General features: G+C 37.7%; 1 protein-coding gene across 3 annotated transcripts in view; it reads left to right on the forward strand.

The window, feature by feature from the left end:
* Positions 1-25221, forward strand: part of ARHGAP10 (Rho GTPase activating protein 10) — a 251386-nt gene that overhangs the window by 156654 nt on the left and 69511 nt on the right. For 2 of the 3 annotated variants that reach the window (XM_019661363.1, XM_019661365.1), the window contains 5 exons: positions 2087-2161; positions 8407-8494; positions 16520-16578; positions 23284-23389; positions 24887-25046. In XM_019661363.1, the coding sequence (XP_019516908.1) occupies positions 2087-2161; positions 8407-8494; positions 16520-16578; positions 23284-23389; positions 24887-25046 (488 nt within the window). The remainder of the gene's footprint in view (positions 1-2086; positions 2162-8406; positions 8495-16519; positions 16579-23283; positions 23390-24886; positions 25047-25221) is intronic. The other variant, XM_019661364.1, reaches the window with a different exon arrangement.

The raw sequence follows: 25221 nt of genomic DNA on the forward strand, positions 1-25221 counted from the left end.
TGATTTTTGTGTGTCTTGACAGTTTTCTTTTTCCCATCTCCTGGCAGGACTGACCTGCGTTTTTCTCCCCTCTCGTAGTCAGTGAGCGTTCCCCATCAGGAAGGGGCCTCTCTGCCTCTTTGCTTTCTTCAGTGTTCTGAATAGACCTGTGTACACGGAAGGGCTTGCTTTGGCTCTCCTGGTTCTTAGCTCTGTTGAGTAATTGAGAGAGAAGGTATATCAGTTTGCTAGGGCTGCCATAATAAGGTACCGCAGATGGTGTGGCGTAAACGACAGGAATTGATTCTTTCATGGTTCTTGGGGCTAGAAGTCCAAGGTGTCGACGGAGTTGGTTTCTTCTGAGGCCTCTCTCCTTGGCTTGTAGATGGCTGTCTTCTCTTGGTGTCTTCACATGGCCTTCCCTTTGGATGTCTGTGTCCTTATCTCTTCTTATAAGTATACCAGTCATGTTACTGGATTAGGGCCTCCCCTAATCATCTCATTTTAACCTAATCCCCTCTTTTATTAAAGACCTTAGTTCCAAATAAGGTCACATTCTGAGGCACTGTGGGTTAGGACTTCAACATAAGAATTTGGGGGGGGACACAGTTCAGTCCATAACAGACAGACAAATAGGACATTTGAAAGGCTTTAAAAATGAAAGGCGAAAAAGAAGAAAAACAAACGCTCATTTTTGCGAGGAATCATAAAAGCTTTTGCCTGTGCAGTGCTTTGGAACTGACAGCGTGTGTTGGTGTTGTCTCATTTCCCTTCCCCCATAACACACGGGCGGGCTGCTGCATGGGATCTTGGGCGGCATAGAGACTCGGTTGCCTGTCTTGCCCAAGGTCTGAGAGCCTGGGAGCGATGGTGCTGTGATTTGAATCCAGTTCTTTAGACTCTTCCTTGTATTTTTATCATCATCCCATGCAGGGAGGCAAAAAGGAAGTTGGTTCCCTTGGGCAGACTCCATGGCCTCCTTGGTGTTATATTGTTTTGTTTGGAAACTTGGGGACTAGAGGCATCATCTCCTTGTCAGCCAGTGGTGGTCTCGTGCCTTTTAACATTTGTAGTGCAGAAAGGAAACACAGGCGGAAAGCTGCAACTCTTTTGAGAAATAAAGATAATAAGTCACATTTTTCTGGAAGTCATTATTTTACTGTGAATGTTTTCGAGCATAAAAAAAAGTAGAGAGAGTGGTACCATGAACTCCCATATTCTTATCTTTCAGACTCAACATTTACCAAGCTTTTGCTGCTATTTCTTCATCTCTCCCTTCTTCTCACTGAAAGCACATCTAAGACTTTCACTCCTTTCAGTATGTAACTTAAAAAATATAGACATTTTCTGCCATAACCTTAATGCTACTCAGAGATTGCGGATTGACTCCGAAAGCCCTTTTACAATTGGTTTGTTCAGATCAGTATCAAAACAGGGCTGTGTGCTCAACATACTAAATTATATTAGACCCAAAATTTTTGTGCCTTTATTTCTTGTCTGCCGTGCTCAGGGATACTTTGTTTTCAGGTCTCTGCAGAGAGAGAAGGCAGTGATTTGGTACATTTTGATGTTTAGTTTGTGGTGATACTTGAAGTTTCAAAGCATCTCATTGGACAGTGCATGTAACAGCCCTTAAAAAACAAGTTCTGCCTCAGTCTTGAATGCATTTCCGTGGTCTTTAGGAATCATCCAAACAATAATTTTTTAATGTGATGATAATCAGCACCATATTGTTTTTCAAAAGCTAATTTTTTTTTTTCAAGGAAAGTGTCAAGGATAAGTAAACATATTAAACATGAAGGTTACAACGCATCTTCACACATTGTGTGGGTATACACGAGTGCTGCTTAACTTACTTCATTAACATGACTCATTACATTTGGTCCACGCAGAAGATTGTTTTATGAGATTATTTTCCAGCCATAACTCATGAAAACCAAGCTGCTAGAACAAGTTGGTAAACACTTGCTTTTGTCAAGCGTTATTTTTAGAGTCAACAGGAGTGCTGCTGTTGTGAGTTAGCAAAGATGCTGAATGCAACTGTTTGCTGACAGCTTTTCACATATGACAGTCTTGCATTTTGCTAACATTTTGTCTCTTTCAATAGGTATAAATGACCAAGGATTGTACAGAGTTGTGGGGGTGAGTTCAAAGGTCCAGAGACTTCTCAGTATGTTGATGGGTATGCTTCTTTTCTAATCATTTTCCATGCATTATTTGTTTATGTTCATTGACATCACAAGTTAATATTTCATAGTAACTTATAGTGTGCTTGTGAATCCATTCTTGTCTTTTACTGCCTAGATGAGCTTTCTCCCAGTCGACTCAGAGAAGTGGGTTAGTGTATCAGATTATCCACTTCCTTTTGACTTACTAAAAAAAATTGAAGAAAGAAAGAAGGTGGCTCATGGGTGAATGTCTTCTTCTGCTTCTTTCTCATAGGAAAGTAGCAGCCAGGCCTCTGTGACTTGCATGGCTTCCAAATTGGCTTTCCAGAGTCTTGACAGTACGCGTGATTGGACAAGACCACTGGGACTCGCTCATTTTTAGGGAGCTTCCAAAACTGTCATTTGACAGCATGGCTCTGGTTCTCAGGGATTCATTGGTATTCACAGGGACTTGTTTGTAGTTTGCACCAGGCTCTCCTCCAGAACCATGCACGCTCCATCTGTGCTGATAACACAGTGTTCTTTGGCATAGCAGACTCGAGGAAGCCAGAAAGCGAATTCATTTCATTACCCCAGACATTATGGGGATGACAAAGTGCTTTTACATGACACGCTGCTGTCAGTTCAGTGCCACCTGTAAGAAGTTGCACTTGTCTCCCAACCTCAAAGCAGACTGCCTCTTGAGGAGCGATGATAACTCATCAAGCTTGAGGGACTGTGTGTCATTATGACCTTGCTAAATATTAATTAACTTGATATCTCACTTTAATTAATCAATATTAACAGTGCCCTCAGGTATCTTGTCAATGCATTTAAACCTGCCTGTGTCTTAAAGCTTTGGAGCAAAGACTCACTTTGGGAAGCAGAAACCAAGACGAATAAAACCAACTGAGATGTTACCGATAGGCTTGCTTGTTTGGCTGTATTGGAATTAAGGATTTACTAAGCAACCACTTTTTTTCAGGTGTTAACCACAGGAAAAAATTGCCCGTCATCAGTTGGAGAGCCTTATTAGAATGCATTCACTTTCATGAGCTGTTTGTATTTTCTGCCTCTCTGGTTTAACTTGGGTGTACAATTTTGGCAGTCACATTTTCCTTTTTACCATTAGCGGTCTCCAAATTAAATAGACACAGGTTGCCAGTGGTTCAGTAGCAGCTGGAAGAGTTTAATGGGACTATAGCATCTGCTTTTAGTTAATTTTAAAATTAGAAACACTTCTCTCATTTCCAAGATGGTGTTATGATGATTAGAATGAGAAGACTGTTCCTATCAGAAGGGGAGATGGTGGCTGAAAGGCGCCATGTGGCAGTTAATTGGCCCTAAGGATCCTCGCGTTACTTTTATTATCTCCTTGTTCATGTTCGAGGGCAGTTGGAACAAGGGCGTCTCTGTGGTCGCCCTGAAGTGTTAAGCTGTCCCCAAATTTGTTCTTAATCTCATAAAACCCCACAGAATCTGCATCCTTGACCTCAGGTGGTAGTTTCCTGTGAGCATGGGAAATGTCTCATTGACAGTCCTTAACTTGCAAGGTGTTTTAAAATATCTAAGCCCTCAAAAATTCATGACCTGGAAAACTGTTTTTCACTTACCATGAGACTCAGAGTAGAGAAGTCCAGGACATAAGCGTGACACGGCCTCATTTATGTTGCTGGCAAAGGAAATGCTGTGTTTTCAGTAATATTCTGCAAACAGAGGAAGTTAGAGAATTGATGGGAGGGACAGATACTGGCTTGTTATTATTATTATTTATTAAGGATTAATTTGTTTAAGGGGGCTATGCGATATAGATTATTTTTTTAAATCTATATGTGATTCCTAGTACAACTTTAAAATTGTTGGTCACAAACATTGGATATTTATTAGCATTTATACTATTTTCTTGTTCCTTTGTTACCAACTCAAACTTTAGCTTTTAACATAATAGATTTATTCACTATTTCCTAATACATTTAAGATTTCCTTAAGCTATATCTTTACTTTTATCCTGATTCAACAGCTGTTCGAATTGGAATAATTTATACCTCTTCCAAAAAAACCCAATTTTAGAATTTCTGAACAGTTGTGTATATGCTACCCCAAAGATTTTCTTTCTCTCCAACTTTTGCACCTCTCTACATTATTATAAGGTTATATATGTGAAAGAGAAAAAAATTGGTTGAGTCTGCCAGATGTTTAACTTTGCCATTTTAAACCAATGTTTTCCTTCCTCTAGACAATTAATTTTGATAATTTTGCCCATTTATAGTGCTATGCAATTATTTTTTAAAAAATGTTACTCCTCCAGGTAATGCTTATTTCAAATTTGAATTTTTTCAAAGTACATTTTGTTCATAATGCATTCTTCTTTGTACAAATGAAAAATAATCTAATTTGTAAGTATCTGAGAAAAAATTCCAAGGCATTTCATACTTTTTGGCAAGAACTTCCATTTGCTTAGTTCTCTTCAGTTCTTAAGAGCTAATTATTTACTTTGGTGTTATTTTTCTACTGCCATGTTTATATAAAATATTTTTGTATTTAAAATATTTTACGTATCCTTTAAGTACTCATGTGTAAATGTGATGATTTCTAAAGAAATGCTGAAATCTTGCATGATTTCTTCTCTTGTTTTATTTTTCCATGTGTCTTGCCCCTTCACATTTAAAAATAGGGAAAAAAATGTTTCTATTGTTCCTCCTTCCCCGCCCCTCTCCCCCTTTCTTCTCTCCTCTCTGGCTGGCAACATGAAATACTGATGGCACCTGACCCTAGAAAGTCTCTTCATAGTCTAGTTTGTAGTCCTGCGGGCCAGGTAAAGGTGTGGGCAGCTGCTCTTCTCCCCATGGGTTTGAGAATTGTTTGCCTTCTTAGTTGTCCTCAGTCCTGGGAGCAGAAGGTAGAGGTCTGCTGGGTTTCAGCAGTCTCTCAGCTTTCCCTGGACCAGGCTTCTGAAGTTTCCAAAAGAATGTGCCCACATGAGCAATTGTCTTCCTTCCCTTTACGGGTCCTTTTTCCTCTCCTTCCCTTTTTGCTCTAACAGAGTGCACACATAGTCTTGTAATAGTTTTTGGGTTTTTTTGGGAACAGCTGGGGATGGCAGGGGAAAATATCACATGAAGTGTCTTTGGGTGAGCCATGGGTTTTTAGTAAATTGGGTGAGAATGTCACAGAAGAATTACAATAGTTATTGGTAGTTTAACTGAGATTAGTTAGAATTGTCATATTTTCTGTCTGTTATTCCCCACTTAAGAATGAAAACATCAGAGCAGGGAAGGGGAAATGGTGAGAAAATATGATAGCAGCTTATGTGTGCTGGTAAATTTGGTGGTTATTTCTACATAAATCTTATTTGCAAAAAAGGTTGGATGAATTTAAATTTAGACACAGAACTATAGAAAAAAAAGTAATTTAGAAGGGTTTTACTTTTAAAATATTATCCTGTTTACTTTGTAGAACAACGTTTTCCACACAGGTTGGTGAAAAAGTAAACTGAAAAAAAACATTCAGATTTTGGATTACGAAGTACATTTTCAAAATTCATTCAATCGCTGTACTTAAGTGCTTTAAAAATGAGACCTGAGTCAGTGTTAGGTCAGTAGGGTGCCAACACTTGCATTTAGGTTGGGCTGAAAATTCCCAGTTTCAGAAAAATGACCCCAGGTTATACAATTATGAAGCATTAACCTAAATAAAAAATCAACTGTTTGTATCTGTGCTTCTTAATTTAGACTTTTGAGTAAGCCATGAGGTGATTTCCCTTGGTCAGAAAGGAAGCAAAATTCCTACCTTATTTATATTTAAGGTAGAACGTATATTCTAATTGAACACTCAAATGCATTGTAGGTTTGAATTCCAAATAAGCTGTTGACAATTTACTTAGTCCCAGTGCTTCCACTGACTATAAAGAACTGCTAAGAGATGATTGAGTTATTTGAAAACAGTGAAAACTTAATGGAGGATTAGTACCCGAGACACAATGTAGTCATTAGCTTCTGATGTTAACAGCTACTTTTTATTCCGTGAATTCAAAGGATGGCTTATTTGTCCATAGAAAGAATGTGATTCTCAAACTATAGAATGATAATTTGGTAGAAAACTGAACATAAACGATTTCCTTTAGAAGCCCTTCCTTTAGAAGGATTTAAACATGGTGATTTTACTGGGAGCAAGTTGATTGAAAATGTTATCTGACTTGTATGTTAAAATGAGATTTAAATAATTAATTTAATGAGCGAGAATATTCAGTTACTGAAGTAATTGGTTGGCAAAGCCTTTAGAACAGAATTATTTAGTCCCAGTTATAAAGGATTGCACCTTTAATCAGGGTGCTTAATTTGATTTCTTGAATGTACCTGTGGCTTGTCTGACAAGCTGAGTAAAAAATGAGTTCTGAATTGCAGGAACTGATCAAAATGTAATCAGTGTCAATTGCCATTGTTGTAGTTTATTGCATATTGCTGTCAGTTGCTGTAATCAAGAACTGTTGAAGGGCTTTAAAAATTCTCCTGACTTTTGAATAATTGACTTCATATGTATGATATTATGGTTGCGAAATAACCATCACTTCCTGTTTTACTTTGTTTTCAAAAACTTTGAGAAATGACATTGACTTGTCATCCGTCCTCCTGTATGCCTCAGCCTAAGACTTTTTAAGTGGCATGCGTGACACAATGTGGTGGGTCCCATTTTGGCTGGCTTTTCTCTTCAGTGCTTTTAAAAAGGAAATACAGTACTAACAAGATGTTTCCTTCCATATATAGATAAATGCAGTGTAAGGGAGATAAAAAAACAACAACAAAAAACAAAAACCAAACAACTAGTTGTTTTTGGTCTTAGTTGAAACATCATTCTGGAGTGAGGGAGAAAAAAAGTCTTCTCCATGAGTCTCTTACTTTGTTTTTGCATGATGGGAGTGAACAGAACCAGGGGAGTGTATATTGATGGGCTGATATCATTCATTATAACCCACTGACTACTTCCTCCCTTTGAGGTAGTTAACCACCACTGAATGCTGATCCTTTCAGCGACTCAGCTATGGTAGTTACCAACTCATTTGATAATTTGTGGAAATTGGTGTACATTCCTGATGGGCTTTGATGTCCTCAATAGTTCCCTGAGAGTGTTTACATTCTCTCCATTGTGCAAATGAAGGCCTGAAGTACAGATCTGCTTGGAACTGACTTGGGATGGTTTGGTGGTCAGGGTTTGTGATCCCAGGGCTGCTGCCATGCCACAGCTGAGTGCGTAGCCCAGCCCAACCAGAATCCAAGATGCCGCAACACTCAGAGGACATGCCTTTCCCACCATCCTTTCCTTTTATTTCAACCAGGAGTGACTTCTTCCTTTTCAGAATTGAGTCCCTCCTCTCTTTCTCCCTCTCTCTCCCTCTCTCTCCCTGTCTCCCTCTCTCCCTCTCTCTCCCTCTCTTCCTTCTCCTCCTCCCTTTGTTTTTTTTTAAAGCCACATGTCTTTTTTAGAGCTTACTAGCCATTTGAAAGGCCATTTAGAAGGAACATATCATTACCACACTTCTAGGATGAAGAAAACTTGTTTAATTTAGAGTGCGCATCAGAAGTATTACTCAGAGGCTTCCAATAAGTATTTCCTGCATGAGTGTATAAATTCTAATGTTAATGTGAAAGATTATCCATGAATAACTTTTTAAGTTTATGTGCCATCATATTCCTATTTTGATTGACCACATATTAATCTTCAGAAAGATAATAATGATAAGTACAAATCTTAGACGTGTGGGACCAAACTTATTCTCTCCTCCCACTGACTTTTTGCTATTGTAATAATCATTTCACCATTAACAATGCTGCCTCTTTCCCCTGTCGTAACACAGTGTGGTAGCAATAATGCCACCGGAACCAGTGACAATGTACAGACACTGCAAATGCCACATGCTCTAAGCCATGGCTACTGAGTAATACTGTTAATGATAGTATTGATAATAACAGTAATAGCTATCCATGCTTTGTTTGCAATGATGAATATTTTGATGCTATGCTATGTCCGGCTCTTCCCTGCTCCCAGCCCACCCTTGAGCCTTTTATTTTGGTCTCTACTACAGATTTTCTGAAGTGCTAGAAATGTCTAATAATAGATCATGGCTTAGAATAGTATATGAAATTGTATACAGTGTTTTTATAGGAAACCACAGAATTAATTATTTGTGGTTTGGCCACATAAATGGAAGCTTTTGTGAGCCAGTCGAGAGGGTCTATGAATGTTCAAGATTTTAATTATATTTTCTTTATTGCTTGCTCACTAGATGTAAAAACATGCAATGAGTTGGACCTGGAGAACTCCGTAGATTGGGAAGTGAAGACAATAACAAGTGCCCTAAAACAGTATTTGAGGTAAGCTCCTCGCAGTAGCCGAGGGCAGAGTGGACGAGTTGAGCATCTAACAGACAGCAGATGCCGACTCTGCACATAAATCTTAATAGTTAAGTTAAATGTTATTAAAACAGAACATTTATGAGGTATCTGATAATGTCCCAGAATGTGAGATAAGTAGTAGATGATCATTAGTTAGGTAAATTGCAACAGAACAGAATTGGATGGAATAAACTTAGGTTTTGAAACAGATGTCCGTTGTAGGTGTGAGTTTTAGGAAGTAAATGCTATGGAACAGCGAGGAAGAAGGCTATTGTATTCACTGAATCTCTGTTTTTGTCTATAAGGAAGACTTTTTATATTTGAAGCATTTGAACTGAAAGGCTTATAATGATAATGCATAAATACAAAGCTTTTTGAAAAGAAGTTCACTTTTCAAAGTGAGGTTTTAAAGTAAACTTCAATTTCGCATTTATTATAGAAAATATTTAGAACTAGAATTAGAAAAAGGTTGAGCAATTCTGTGAGTCATGAACCTTTCTTTAAAGAGGAAAGGAATGTAATGATTGAAAAGCTTGAGGTTAGATGAAGAACAAGTCCCTCCGGAGTGAAAAAAAGAAACGAATAAAGGAAAATAAACCCTGTCTGCAGTCCTCAGGCTGTGGTTCTGTTGAGGACTTTGATTTTTCTATGGCAAGCATGGCCGTGCTCCCCAGGATCAGTTCTTTTTAACCAACAGATACGATTGTTTTCAGGTAATAGTGTTTGAGTTACAGTGAGCACATCGGAATCAACTTACATTACATATTTTATATTTTAAAAAATGTATATATTTTAAACATTTCAAATACATAAAACCAAAGAGATTAGTGTAATGGATCCTCAAGGCCCGTTTCTTGCGTCTTCACTTCCTCACATTCTGTCCTGGTTTCCTCAGTCTCCCTGCCTGCTACTTTTTTTGGATAATACTTGAAGGATTTTCTAAAACAGTATGTTGCTGCACCCATAAATACTTGAGTATATATATCAGAGAAGACGAGGACTTTAAAAAAAAGACAATGTAGAAAAGACAAAAAGAATGTAATTAACATACCCAACACAATTAGTATTCAGTCCTCAGTCTATGTTCCATTTTAAATGATTTTTCCCCCCAAAAAAAGTCTTTTATGTTATAATTCCTACAGGATTTAAGCAATGCCAACGCATTTCATTTGGTTGATAATGTTTTAAGTTATTTTTAATCTGCCCAGTCTCCTGCCTATGAGCCCTCACTTGCCAGGATTATTTTTGTTGATAAACCTGAGTCAGTTTTTAAAATAGACTTTTCTACTGTTTGGTTATGGCTGTGTTTTCTGCCCTTATTGTGTTCCTGAACACATTTCTCTAGCCACCATATTTCTTGTAAACTATCAGTTAAATCTATAGACTTCATTGGTGTCAGGTGAAGGTTATTTATTTATTTATTGGAAGGATGCATCCGAGCAGTGCTGTGTTCTTCGTGTTGTTTTTATATCAGGAGGGCTTTGTTGTCTGGTTGTCCTACTTTTTAATGAAATTAAAATTTATCAGTGGGTCCAGGTATGTATTGGGTTGTCGGAAAAGTCATGACGCGTTTTTGCAACGAAAAACAGAGAAAAAATACGTCATGACTTTTCTGACAAACCAATATTATGCATTTTTGAGTATTTTATTTAAGCAAGATATTGTTAGCCACAGTCTTAAAATTTTTTCTTAAACTAGGAAGTGAGTTATTATTCTCCCGGATCTGTGAAGGGGTAATGTTAAGGCTAAATCAACGCGCTAATGTCTAGTTTGCCACTGATAGCGACTGATTCAGATGAGGATTGTGGTCAAAATGAATCTTGTTAGCTCCTACTGTGGAATTTAATGTAAGCCTCCTGAAGATACACATCTTATGTGTTACGTTTATTGCAGAACCCCCAGCATTTAGAACTATATCTATCATTCAGATAAGAGAGCAGTGGTTCTCAGCTGGGGGTGATTTTGGCCCCCAGAGGGTATTCGGCAATATCTGGAGACATTCTTGGTTGTTAGAATTGCAGGAGAATTGCAGGGTGCCACTGGGATGTAAAGCGTGGAGGCCAGGGATGGGCTGCTAAAAACCCTGCAAGTCACGTGACAGCCCAGTCTTCCTCCCAAATGTCCAAAATGATAGTAGTGCTGAGGTTGATTTGAGAAAGCCTGACTTAGGTGGATGATGGAAAGAAAGGGTGAGGGATATGAAAATATAAAGAATTGTGTATGTTAACTTGACCAGCAGTGGATGCTGCCACTCTAGGAGGAAGCATTAAATGTGTTTTACTGTTTGGTAAACTCATACCTAGTACGGGTAAGGGGATTGACTGAAGTGACTCAATTATTTGTGGGAAAGTAAAGGCAAAAATTCAGTACTTCTGTAGTGAATTGTATGTTTTTTCCTGTGCTCCATATGGTTCTTTTTTCTTTTTTTTTTTTCCTTTTAGGGGGAATTAGTTTAATAAACTAGAGGATTGTTTTATTCAGTACATATAATTTCTTTTTGGTTTTTGATACTCCGAAGCTGGTTTTTTATTGCCCCTGGTCTTGTGTTGCTTTTTCTGTGGTTTTCTCTCTTGACATTGCTTCATCCTGTTGAATTCCACTTGTAAGCAAACACTGCTTACAGAACAACAATATGAGATGCTATTATTATATAACTTCCCTTCTAACAATATACACATTCTGCCTGAATGTTCTAAAGTGATTATCCTACAATGGCAGATGCCATTTAGGGAGGTTTGAAAGGTGGTTGTTATTTTCCCTGTGTTATTTTTAGCAGCTAAAAATCCAGTAATTAGGATTTCATTGACACTTTTTCTGATGATGCATGAAAGAGGAAAAAGCTGAGTTTTTATATACCTTCGTTTTGGCTACCTGGTTATGTCCTGAGCGAGAGCATGTCTTTCAGCCCAAGAGGTAATACAGTGTGATGGTTGTGGACGTGGGCTGTGGAGCCCACCTGCCTGGGTTTGAATCCCAGCCCTGTTGCTCATCGCACCATGATACATATCTGAATACAGCTTTTCTCATCAAAAAAGCTATTGCCCTTGGCATTCTCACTGCAAATAACCCAGCCACCTTATGGGATGGGAGGTTGGAGAAAGAGCTAAACCCCAAAACACCAAACTAAAGCAAGCAGCAAACCCTCCAGGGTCTGGGAGACAGACAAAGATGCACTATGGACATGTACATGACATCTCCATCTGTTACTGACTTGAGGCAAAATTTTCCTTTTATTTAGGGTCAATGTTTTACAGGTCAGAATAGCAGCCCTTTGATTGATTTCCTATTATTCACACCATAATTTTTGATTTCCAGCAATGTGTTCATTACAGCAGTTTCCCATGTGAGAGGACAAATGAGCTGTTTTTTGACTTTTTTTTAGCAAAACTATTTTACCTGAAGGAAATGTTTAAAGCCTGGAAATTGGAATGGGACTTTTGGGGAAGAAAATGCCAGTATAGGTAAATATTATGATTTATGTTCCCGGGTCCCAGCAGGTGACAAAGATAGGTAGCTCAAAAACACGTTGGGAGGGAAACGGAGAGCTACGGTGACTCAGTATAATAGATTTTGTATGGGGAACTTGTCATTTTTATTACTGCTTTCCTAACATTAACAGCATAATACTTATTTTTTATGCTGCATTGCGTAGCAGACAGATGGCAGTGGTATAAGAAACTTATAGAAGATACATAGATACAAATTCATTTTTATTGGAAAGGAAATGCCCTCTTTCGTTTTTCTAAGCGTTCTCATGTTTCCCACTTGTCTTTTGAGCACCTTTTAACTTTCATGCGTCGCCCTGTGGCCACTTTCCTTCTGTCCTACGTCTTCTCCGTCTTTTGAAACAAAGCCCCCAGATGCGTACGTCTTTCTCATTATTTAGACTATGGTATAATTGATTTTGTTTTCTTTAAATGAAAGTGTAGGGAATGAGAGGGAGGAAGAGAGGAAAGGAGAGAGCAGTTTTCTTCCCTAGTGTTTTAAGTTTTAGTTTCACTGTCCGTAGTTGCATGCGTGTGTGTGTGTACTGCACCATCATCAATTTTATGTAGGGAACATAACCTATGAATATATTTTTGCATGTATTTTGTTTATAAACAGTATTTTTGAATTGTAATTGGCATACAACAAACTGTACATATTTATACGTTTGTACATTTTGATAATTTCCAGGCTTTAAATGACCGTGTGTGTGTGAGTGTGTGTGTGTGTGTGTGAGTGTGTGTGTGTGTGTGTGTGTGTGTGTGTGTCTGTATGTGTATACACATATGGGTCTGTGAAGCCGTCACCATAGTCAAGATAGTGACCTTCTCATCCTGTAGTTTACTCATGCCCCTTAGAAATCCCTCCCTCACTCCTCCTTCCTCACTCCTTCATCCCTAGGCAGCTACCAGTCTACATTCTGTCGTTATACACTGATTTGTATTTACTATAATTTTATATAAATGGAATACTACAGTATGTGTTCTCTCTCTCTTTTTTTTTTTTTCCTTTAGATCTGGCTTCTTTTCACTCAGCATAGTGATTCAACTGTGTTGTGGCACGTAGCATAGTTCATTCTTTCTTGGTGCTAAGTAGTGTTTCATTGCATGGATACAACACAATTTTCTTTTTTTTAAAAATTCATTCACTTATTGATGGATTTTTCGGTTGTTTGTAGTTTTCGGATATTAAGAATGAAGCTACTAAAAACCTCTGTGTACAAATCTTTGAGCTTAGGCTTTCATTTCTCTTGGTAAATCCTAGGAGTGTAATGTCTGGGTTGTATGGTAGGTGTATGTTTAACTTTTTGGGAAGCTGACAAACTTTTCTCCAAAGTGGTAGGTTGTACCTGTTTCCATTCTCACCAATGATGTATAGGAATTCCATTTCCTGTAAATTCTTGGCAACTCTTGATAAGGTCAGTCTTCTTAATGTTAGCTGTTCTAACAGGTGTATGGTGGTATCTCATTGTACTCTTAATTTGTGCTTCGATAATAACTAATGATGCTACACATTTGTAATGTGGTCTTTTGCTATTTATATATTTTCTTGGGTGAAGTGTATGTCCATGTCTTTCAGGCAATTTAAAACAATTGGATTACTTGTCCTCTTGTTAATGTGTTTTGTTAATTTTTTATATATTTTGGATACAAGTCCTTTCTCATATAGGTGCTTTGTAAATGTTTTCTTCAGTCTGTGGCTTGTCGTCTCATTCTCTTCATGGTGTCTTTCAAATAGTAGTTTTTTAGTTTGGATGAAGTCCAATTTATCAATTTTTATTTTTATGGACTGTACTTTTAGTAATGTATCAAGAAACCTTTGCCTAATTTAAAGTCACAAAGATTTTCTTTTATATTTTCTTCGAGAAGTTTTTACAGTTTTAGGTTTTATACTTAGACCTATGATCTATTTTGAGTTAATTTTTATGTAAGATATGGGGTCTGGATCCAAGTTCACTTTTGAATATGGATGTCCAGTTGTTCCAGTACCATTTGTGGGAAAAACTGTTCTTTCTCCCTGAATCACCTATTGAGATCATCATAGAGTTTTTCATTTTTAGTTTGCTGGTATGGTGAATTGTATTGATTTTGTGTTACTATTCAGGCAATGTTGCATTTCTGATAAACCCAAGATGTTCATGATGTAGTATAGTATCCTTTATCTTTTGAGAATCTTAGTTGCTATCATTGATAACTTTATTTATTTTTTAAGCTGAGCCATCCTGCCACCTATTGGCAGCTCAGCGGATGCTCAGCTTGGGCCGGGAATCGAACCATTGCTGCTCAGAGCTCAAACTCTTGAGCGAGCTCTTAACCAACTGAGCCACTCGGCCGGCCCCTGAGTTGCTGTCATTTTATTTAGAATAGTTGCATCTATATTTATGAGTAATGTTGCTCTTTAGTTTTCTTACATGTGTTTAATTTTGGAACTAGGGTAATGCCAATGCCAAAGAATGAGTTAGAAAGTGTCCCTGTTATATTTTCTGTTAGAATTTGTATGCATTGGTATTCTTCCTTCTTTAATGTTTAGTAGAATTTCCTAGTGAAGTCACCTGGGCCTAGAGTTTTCTTACTGGCAAGATTTTTCACTACAAATTCAATTTCTCTAATAGATGGGGACCTACTCAGGTTACCTAATTCTTCTGGAGAGAGCTTTGGTAGTTTGTGTCTGTCAAGACATGTGTCCATTTCATCTAGATTGTTGAGTTTGTGGACATAAAATTATTCATAGTATTCCTTTATTTTCTTTTTAATACTTTTAGATAGATGCTGCAGTGATTCTGTAGTTACCTCTACCATACCTGACATTTATAAGTTGTATTTCTTCTCTGTTATTTCCTAATCATTCTGGCTAGATTTATCAATTTTATTTATTTTCTCCAAGAACTGCTTTTGGGTTCATTACTGTCTGTTGTTTTTCTGTTTTCTATTTTACTGATTTCTGCTATGATTTCTATTTTTCTTTTCTGTTCTTATTTTGGGTTTAATTTACTCCCCCAACCTTACCCCCCCCCACCGCCTCCTTAAGATGGAAAGTGAAATCATTGGTTTAAAACCTTTCTTCTTTTCTAATAGAAATATTTATCGGTATAAATTTATCCCCAAACACTGCTTACTTAACATTTCTCAAATTTTACATTTATTTCAAAATGCTTCCTAATTTCATTTTCTTTGGGGTTTTCCAGATATATTTCTGTTACTGATTTCTGATTCAATTTTTATTGTAGTCAGAGAAATACCCTGTATAAATTGAGCCCCTTTCAATTTATTGAGATTTGTTTCATGGCCCAAAATATGGTTTATCTTGATAGATGTTCCATGTACACTGGGGCAGAAATACATTTGGATTGAATGTCATTTAGGTGGAAAACATACCAACTATGTGAAGCTGGTTGATAGCTTTGTTGAAATCTGTATTCTAACTGATTTTCTGTCTACTTATTCTATCAGTTATTGAGACAGAGAGATATTTAAATCTCCAGCTATAGTGGATTTGTCCATTTCTTTTTGTAATCTCATCAATTTTTGCTTCATGTATTTGGAAGCTCTTGTTACTAGATCTATTAACATTTAGGATTGTTATAGCTTGTTGATGGATTGACATCTTTGTCAATGTGGAATGACCTCCTTTATCCCTGCAATTTTTTTGGCTTTTGAATATGTTTTAAATTTTTGTGTGCATGTATCTTTGATTTTTTTTTTTAAACATTTGAAGGGGAACTTCTGGGTAACATGATTTAAACTTTTTAAAGATTCTTAATACCTTGCCAGATTGCCCTCCAGAAAGACTGTACAGATTGATACTTGTCTAAGTATTCTTTAAGTGTTTATAGAGTTGAGAGATCTGATCTTTTAAAAATTTAAGACGTGTCTAAAGGTTGAGTGAACTGTAGCATTCTGTTGATCATAGGATAAAATATACTACCATTTATGTAATCTGTTTTGTAGAAAACTAAAATGATGTGGGTATTTTTTAAGTTGTCATTTCATGTCATATCTGTCTTTTATTGTTTCTTAAGTATAAACCAAAAATGGATATTATATTATTACAACAGAGATATGTAAGAGGAGAGGATTTGATTGCTTTAAGTTTGTTTAATCTTTTCTGCATGTTTTTTTGTGGCATCTTCAATTAATATTTCATGATGATTTGCAAAATTACATGCTTATATTTGGTTGAATAGAATGTTTGATGATAAATAAGTTAATGTGTGGAAGGAAGTTTTATATATAAAACCAGATGTTTGTAAAGGTACTTTCCAAGGTTAAATATAAAATACTACAGGTTTAGATCTGATAGGGATTTGTGGCTGCTTAAGCTTTGATGGTGCCTGGTGCAGATAGCACTTAATAAAGTAATCCATTTGATTTATGTGTCTTTTTGATATGTAAAAGTATTCCCTAGGGAAGTTTTACACATTAAGAAATGCACAACATACTTAATACCTTTTTATTAAAAAAAATGAATGTAAAGAGTGGTGCATTTGTTTGGTAATTCTGAGCTGTTTTTTTCATATAGGAGCCTTCCAGAGCCTCTTATGACTTACGAGTTACATGGAGAGTTCATTGTTCCAGCCAGTAAGTATTATTTATGTAGAGGCAAATAGACACAATTCTGTGGCTGATAGTGTGTGTACACTCTAATTTCCACATGCTAATTTAACTTTATGTTATTATAATTTGTTAAAAATAGAAGTCACTTTAGAAGATCTTGGGTTTCTTTTCTCTTTTAGAAGGTGAAAATAGGGATAATTAATAAATTCATTCATTCACAAACCATTCATTCATTATCTGCTGTGTGCTAGTTGCTGGTAGATACCCGATATGTAGAGACGTGGCAGGACTTCTGCCCCCAGCAGTCAATTGTCTAGCAAGTATTGGGGCATACACACTTCCCACTATACTATAAAATACATGATAATGGCCTGAGCACAATGCTATGGGAACACAGAAGTATTTAATTTGCAGAAGGTTGGCGAGATTAGCGGATTTGGAGAGATTAGCAGGTTGGAAATGGCTTCACATAGAAAGATATTTAGATGGAAATTACAGGCAAAAGAAATATTTTGAGATAATGCCAGAAGCTCATACAATATTTGCTAGGGAATGAATTATATGTGATAAAATCTTAAATGAAAAAGGCCCATAGTTGGTAGAATTTTAATTTGTGATGACATTTTTGGTGAGTCATACTCATCTGAAGCTTTCTTATTTTCTCTCTATTATCATACACCTCAGTTTTTATACTCAACACATGGTATTTAATCATCAGAGTCTTCTGAAATACAGTAGTGTGTTAGGTATTTAAAAGTTAAGGAAATGAAGGTTGAGAGATGTTAAGTAACTTGCCAGATTATAGGGATCTTTATTTAAAATTCAAAACCCCAGTTCCACTGGCTAAAACCTGCAGTTTGGTTTTCACAGGTGCACCAACAGTAGCTGTAATTGTATTTTCATTTCCTTTAATTTTTTTCCCCTTGGATGTAGTCCATAGTTCAATCTGTCGAAAAACTTAGAGCGATCCCTTTGGGTCTTGTGTTGCTTAAAATGTTACCTTCTTGTGAGGTCTTTGCTCAGGTCAGTGTAAAAGTTCCTTGTGTGTTGCAGAAAGAAGACTATAAAATAGGCTTTTGGAAAAGGGAAAAACTTTTGTTTTCACATGGAAGAGGATTTTTTTTTTTAAAGGGAATTTGTGTGATCAAGGAAGTGGGGGTAAGCTTTCTTGGCAGAAGGCCAAGCAAATGCTTAGTTGTTTTGATTTCTTCCCTGTGGCATTTTTGGCAAACCGGGGAAAGAGAAATTAAACTACTTGGAGGACAATTGTTTCATGTTGTTCGCCTTGGAGACTGGAAAAAGCAGACGAGTGCCAACTTTAATCTAGAATCTTTAATCCTTTGAGAATCGGGGAAAGATAAAGTGATTATGGAATACGGTTTTAAATTACCATAAGTGAGTATCATTATTATTATCATGCCTTGTAACTGAAGCCAGTTTGTTTGAAATTTTACTATCAATGTATTTTACCAGACGAAGGCTTCCTAAGACATAGGGACTTAGAAGTAGTATGAAGTCTGTGTTGGAAGGAAATGAGTTGAAAGAATTTGTCGAGGCTTGAACAATGTGGTAGAAGAGATTGTGTAAACACAAAAGGTATCATCACCTACTAGACCGTAACCTTGTGTTCTGCTTCTTGATATTGTGAGGATGCTGTAATAGTCTTCACAATTGGAATCATAGGCCTGTTCCAAAGAAATACTGTAGCTACTGTAATTTTTGGCATGCATTTGCACCTAGGTGGAGCTGCGGTTGGAATGGGACCTGTAGTTACTTATTTAATGAGAAAAAACACATATATTAAATAGTTGTGTTTTAGGAGCCAACGTTTCGAATACAGACTTTAATTTTTTTATTTGAATCTCCTGTAAGTAACCGTGCTCTGTACTCACTTTTCCTCTTAGGAAGCAGTGTGGGAGCAGATCCTCTAATCTTTTGCATATGTACTTTCAAGTACCGAATAAAACAGTTACAGAAATCAGGTGGCCAAAATTAGCCTCCCTTTTTGAATATCGTTGGGAAATTGGGATCGTGGTTAAGCTATCATTTTCCATTAACAATGGCACAGAGTACCTTGTTTTGCTGAAGTGTCTGTGAGCCGAGCTGACTGCTAAAATTATCAGGCCTCACCCATCTTTGTTACCGCCTCTCACCCCAGCGTGGAAACTCATTTTTGACTCTCTTCAGTCATCTGCGGTAGTTTCCATCTGCTCTGTGGCGTTGAGATTGTCTCTTCCTCCCTCCCTGCTGCAAGTTCGGAAAGTTTCTCCTGGGTCCTTTCGTTTCCTCTCATCTGTTTTCTTTCCTGTAGAGCTCTGTTGAGAATGTGTGAGTTAATTTCTGAAGTGCATGCTACAAAAATGAATTTTATTTTTTTGTCGTCATCACAAAAGGCAAAAGCTTTTTATTCCTCATTCTTAAGAACTGCTGACTTAGTGTCCAATGTTGAATGCACTGGGAAACGAAATTTTTTTTCTTTTTTAGAGAAAATTAAAAGAGTGCTAACTCAACCCTCCGCTGAGAGAGTTAACTGAAATTGCTACAAAGAGCTAGGACCATCTGTCTAGAAGAATCACTCCTGTGTTTCTCCTTTACTCTCACAATACTTCACTTCTGACACTTCTGGTCACCAAATGTTGTGTGGGTTTTCCCCCCACATTGGCCAATTCTGTGACACTAGCTAAGTGTCCTACAGTGCAGTTCTGATACTATCTACCTAGAGTTAGCATCAGGTCCCACAAGCTAAGGACTCAGTCTCACAAGACTGCCCCCCTGACCAGTCATAAGTCTCAGGTTGTCCCCAGTAGCCTGACTGACCGGCTAGAAATCAGGGTTCTCATAACCCCCACCTTGGATCTGAGAATTTGCTAGGAAGGCTCATAGAACTCAGGGAAACACAAACTTAGGTTTACTAGCTTATTAGACAATCAAGGATACGATGGACAGCCAGGTGACAAGTATATAGGGTGAGGTCTGGAAGCGTCCTGAACCCAGGAGCTTCTCTCTGTCGAGTTGAGGTGTGCCACCCTCCCCGTGTGTAAATATGTTCACACACTTGGAAGCTCTCCAAACCCTGTACTTTTGGGATTTGTATGGAGGCTTCATCATATAGGCAATATGGCAATATGGATTATGAACTCTATTTCCAGCCCCTTTTGCCTCTCTGGAGAGTAGGAGGTTGGGCTGAAAATTCAGAGCTTCTAATGTGGCTAGATCTTTCTGATGACCAGCGCTCATCTAGGGGCCCACCCAAAGTCACCTCATTAGAAAAAGAGACATTCTTATTACCCAGGAATTTCCAAGCGACTTAGAAGCTTGGTGTCAAACACTCCTATCATTCAGTAAATTACTGAGGCCCTAGGAGCTCTCTGGCAAGAACTAGAATCAAAGACTCAGTCTTAGAACAAAAGATATTTGAGCACCCCTCTTCACAAGGGTTTTAGGAACTGGGGGCAGAGACCAAAATATATATATTTCTTACTATTTCACAGAATCCATCTTTTGACAGAATATAATGGACTTTTAGTATAGAAATTCATAAGATGAAAAACAGTTTACTTGGTCTACACAGGAATGCAAAAGATGATGCCCAATTAAATTAAAGGGATTGAATGCTTAATGACATCAAGCTATCTTAGCCTGATGTATTAATTTCCAAGTAGATAGGATCTTCCACAGAAGAACTAGAATACCTGATGTCTGTTGACTGAAGCCCCTTGTCCCTTGAGAAGTGCTAATGGTTACTGCTAATGCTTTCCTAAAATTGCAGTATTGACTTACAGTATTTAAATATTGAAATAATTCAGCATTTATCTGCCTGTGTGTCTTTGATAACCTCTGGCAAGCTATGATCATATCTTTTCAATCTCTGTTAGTTGGCATAGCATCATAAGCAGATAGACATTAAGTGTTGGGGATGCTAATGTATAGTTTCACATTTAAAAATGCTTTTGCTGTTACAGTAAACTCCTAATTCCTTGGCCTATGTCAGAATTTGGTGTTATGGTTAATTCAGTATCCTAGAGTATTTTAAAAAGTTATGCCTTTCATTTCCTGTCACTTTGTATCAGTTAAATATAATGAAATACATGTAGCATAAGCAACTGAAGATTATTTATCTTTGAGTACCTTAAAGTTATTATTATGTTGTAGCCACGTGGAAATGCCCATTAATAGAAAGCTCTGATTAATGTCAAAAATAAAACGAGAAAAAAGTAGTTTTACTTTCAAAGCCTTACTTCCCAAAATTCTTTTTGGAAGAAGAAGGAAAAAGCAAACATGGATAAAATGTGTGTGTGATTTTAAATGTGATAGGATTGGACAGTGAGACGGACTCAGAAAATAAAATGAGAGGTTTGGGCTAATTTTCAAAACTGATTCTACTATTTTTAGAAATGAAGACCCTTGTACTTAGAGGTGGGAAACTGTTTCTCTCTCTTGGGTTTCTGAAGAAGTAATGATTCCAAAAACATTAAAATTAGGTTTTCTTTGGAGAAAGATGATTATTAATGACAAGATAGACACGAGTGAGAAGTAGCTTTTTAGTGCAAAGTTTTAAAAAATTTTTAATGTTTGAATGTATAAATTTTTTATTATAGGAAGTTAGCTTTTTATTCCTTTGGAATTTTTGACCATTTTTTGGAGTCCCTGCTTTAATTTTATTTTTAAATGAAAACTGAATTGAAAATGTTGCTGTATTTTTATTGCTTTCATTTTTCTCCAGCTTTGATTTAGTAAGGCATTAGCTTAGTTTTAACTCCAAATGAAAAAGTTGAGTATAATTTATCACCTAACTCTTTAGGCGGTTGTACTTTTGTTTTCGATGTCCGTTGTAGTCTGTATCTAAGAGTCTTTTATTATGTAATATGATTTGATTGTGTTCTGCTTTATCGTGTGCCTTTTCATTTCTTAGCTTGTTTTGCTTTTTTTTCTCTTTAGCAACTGCTGGGTCCTGTGTAAAATCTCATTCCTCATTCTCGAACAGCACTAATAGAAGTATAAACTGGAACAAACCTAACTTTACAAATATTGGAAGCAACCTAAATGTTCTGAAAATTGATGGTGTAGAGCTCCATTTAATGACATGGAGGGATGTCCATGATATGTTAAATGAAATAAGCTGAAAATTTCATTACAAACAAACAAAAAAGAAACTGAAAGGATTAAACGTAAAAATTACTTTATCTTTGGGTGAGATTTATATAGATAATTTTAATTTCAGTGAATTTTTTGTTGACACATAACCAAAATGTGCACAAAGAATAAGTATACAACTTAATTAATTTTTTCAAAGTGAAGATAGCCATGTAATCACCCCCAGATCAAGAAATAGAACCCCAGAAGCCCTTCCTCACTCCTGCAGGGTCACTATGCACCCCATGACATGTGAGCACTGCCTGACTTGTGACACCATAGGTTAGCATTTCTGCATTTGAAATTTATATAAACGGAATCATACAGAATATACCCTTGCATCTGGCTTCTTTTGCTCATTTTGTGGGATTCATCCATGTTGAGTGAATCGGTAGCTCATTCACTCTCATTGTAGTACAGTTTTCCATTGTATGAATTTACCACAAACTATTCTGTCTGTTCTGTTGATGGATGCTTGAGTTGTTTCAGTTTTGGACTATCACCAAGAGTGCTACTGCTGTGAACATTCTAATATGTATCTCCAGTATGATCTCATCTTAACTAATGACATCTGCAAGGACCTTTTTTCCAAATAAGATCACTGTTAAGTGTGTCTTTTTATTCTGATGTTTTCACATCCGGGGCTTGACTGACCCTGGGAGACGGCCTCTCCCAGGCTGGCCAATTCCTAGAGACAGTAAACCTGAGCATGCTTCCCATGTGTCAACTAACCAAGACTGAGTTCACTTTCCCTCCTGCAACCTCATCTTTTGGGATCTTGCACTCCATGCCAATATTTTCCTGCCCTGATCACCTCAGGGCCAGGTACCGCAAAACTCAGGACAGCCCCTATGCCCTCGAAAGAAATAAAACCAACCCGTGCTAAGACTGCTTAGTTTGCCTCGCCTGTTCCTTCACGTGGAAACCACAATAAAACTTTGTGCCTACATTTCCTCTTCTTCCCTCTGCCTCCTGACTGACCCTGGTGCTTCCCCGTGTAGCCCTGTGTGGCATGACATGGCTCCTTTTTCTAGGAATCTGTAAGGCTAAATTCCTTCATGGCAGTCATTTCCATGTCTGCATGTCTTACCATACCTGATTAAAACAAATCCTGGGTGTGTTTTAAAACAGTCACATTCTGAGTGAAATAACGGGGGGGGAGGGGCAACATACGTTTTGGGAGATTAAAGTTCAACCCATAAGAGAGAGGGGAGACTTGATTTGCTGATAATTTATCTGCATTCTGGCGTAGAGCAGTGACCCAGTGGTGTGAGACTGTTCGAGGGAGTGATGCGAACCCTTTTCTGCAGCATCCCAGAGGAGAAGCTGTGGGGGCTTCCCTCAGCTATCTGCCAGGGAAAGCACAAATGGCAGCCTCACTGAAACCCCCTCATTGGGGGTGGGGGCCGGGCATAGGCGATTAAGAATAGTGGGGAGGAGATGGGTTTTCTTTTCCTTTGAAAGGGGGCAAAATATCTTTAAATTCTGTTTGAAGATGTTGAACAGATGAGTTGTTGTAATTGTTGATTTATAAGAATATATTTGATTCCGAGTCCTCTACTAAGTTGTTGTTTTTTGTTTTGTTTTGTTTTTAAGAAAGTGGGAGCCCGGAATCTCGTGTTAATGCTATCCATTTTTTGGTACACAAACTGCCAGAGAAGAATAAAGAAATGTTGGATATTTTGGTGAAACACTTAACAAAGTAAGCCTTTTTTTTTTTTTTCTTCCTAACTTGCCTCGCTTTGCTCTGGGTGTTGTGCGGTGTTCTTGGATTTGTCAGGGTTGAAATTGGGGCTGTATACACAATACCAAGGACCACACCTGGGAGGGCAGGCTGGACATCTGACTCATTGTGTATGTTTTGGACAAGACTGTTGAAACATGATGCTTTCATGAAGTTGTATAATTATTTGCTTAACATCACTGCCAGCAATTTGAAGGCTGATTTGAAGTAAAAGAAGCAAATATTATACATTTCCCTATACACAGATTCCGGAAATGTGATTATAAGTCTGTTAGCAAATTTAGCTTGGTTTCTCACCTACCTAAAGCTAAGTTTGAACATGTCCTTTTAAGTTTATTTAATCCAGTAATAGGTAGTTACTTCATAAGATCCATTCTATTCTTTCAATTCCCTCTTTAAAACGCAAGCAAAATCTAATAATTCAGTGGAGAAATTAGCCCTTTCTTCAGGGCTAATTAGTGACTCCTCAATTACTATAATTACAGGATTTTAGAGGTTAGAGAAAGCTAAGGAACAGTGTGTATTCGAACCTTTGTTTTACATGACAAGGAACTGAAGGCCAGAGAATGTTATGACCTGCCAAGGGTTCTACTCCTGGTATAGCCATTGATTCATTTGGTCAACAGATAAGCTGGACGTTCTAATATGCATCTCCAGTATGAGCTCATGTTGACTGATGACATCTGCAAGGACCTTCCCAAATAGGATCACTGTGTTCCGTGTGCCTTTTTATTCAGTGACTGTCTTGGTAGGGGCTAGTAGGTACATAGTTGAACAAGATAAAGTCCAGATAGAAGTCCAGACTTTCATGAAGTCTCTTCTATCTGAGGGAGGGAAGATCATACACAGAGTACTTCGTCTTTTTACCATGGATCACCTGAAGTTATTTTTATTTGTAGAGTGAGGGGAGAGAGAATACATGTTGGGCGCGGGACTACAAAGAAGGTTATTATGGAAGTCTCTCTGAGGATGAGACCTTTGAGTTGATACCTGAATGAAATGGCAGGGCTGGTGAGAACAGTTGTCCGCGTTGTTCCCTGGACCAAAGGGGTGAATGTGGGTGCTCTGACCAAGGTCTGTGTGCTTGTGTTCGTAGTTCTTCTAAGAACTAACTGAGTGTTAGTAGTTCTTCTAAGTCGAGTCATCCCTGGAAGCAAGAGTATAATGATCTGGGGAAAAAGGGGAGTCGTTCTAAACAGAGGGGCATAGTAAAGGGAGACCTTTGAGAGAGACAAGCTTAGCACATACGTGGAGCGTCAAAGAGAGAGAAGCAGACAGCTGGGCAGGGGCCTCATCATATGTGGTCTCGTCAGAGCCAGTTATTTCAAAGGCAGCTGCTGCGGACAATGCAGTCCTGGTTTTTAGGGAAATTGAGAGCTGCAGAATACTGTACAGTCCACAGTTTTTGCCCATCTTTTAACCAGAGACCTTTCTTTCTTCCCTCGTCCATATTAGTGTTTCAAACCACTGCAAGCAGAACCTAATGACCGTGGCAAATCTAGGAGTGGTGTTTGGACCAACTCTGATGAGGCCTCAGGAAGAAACTGTTGCTGCCATTATGGATTTAAAGTTTCAGAACATTGTTGTGGAAATCTTAATTGAAAACCATGAAAAGGTAAAATTGTATTTTTTTTGTCCTCAAAGGAATTGCTATATTTGATTTGTTACCTTGTGATGCACAATTATTTTCTTAGATTCCCCTCTCCCTCTCCCTCTCCCTCCATCTCTCTCTCTCTCTCACCTACCTCTCTCTCTCTCTCTCTCTCTCTCTCTCTCTCTCTCTCTCTCTC

Source organism: Hipposideros armiger, unplaced genomic scaffold, assembly GCF_001890085.2.
Source record: "Hipposideros armiger isolate ML-2016 unplaced genomic scaffold, ASM189008v1 scaffold_346, whole genome shotgun sequence".
NCBI lineage: Eukaryota > Metazoa > Chordata > Mammalia > Chiroptera > Hipposideridae > Hipposideros > Hipposideros armiger.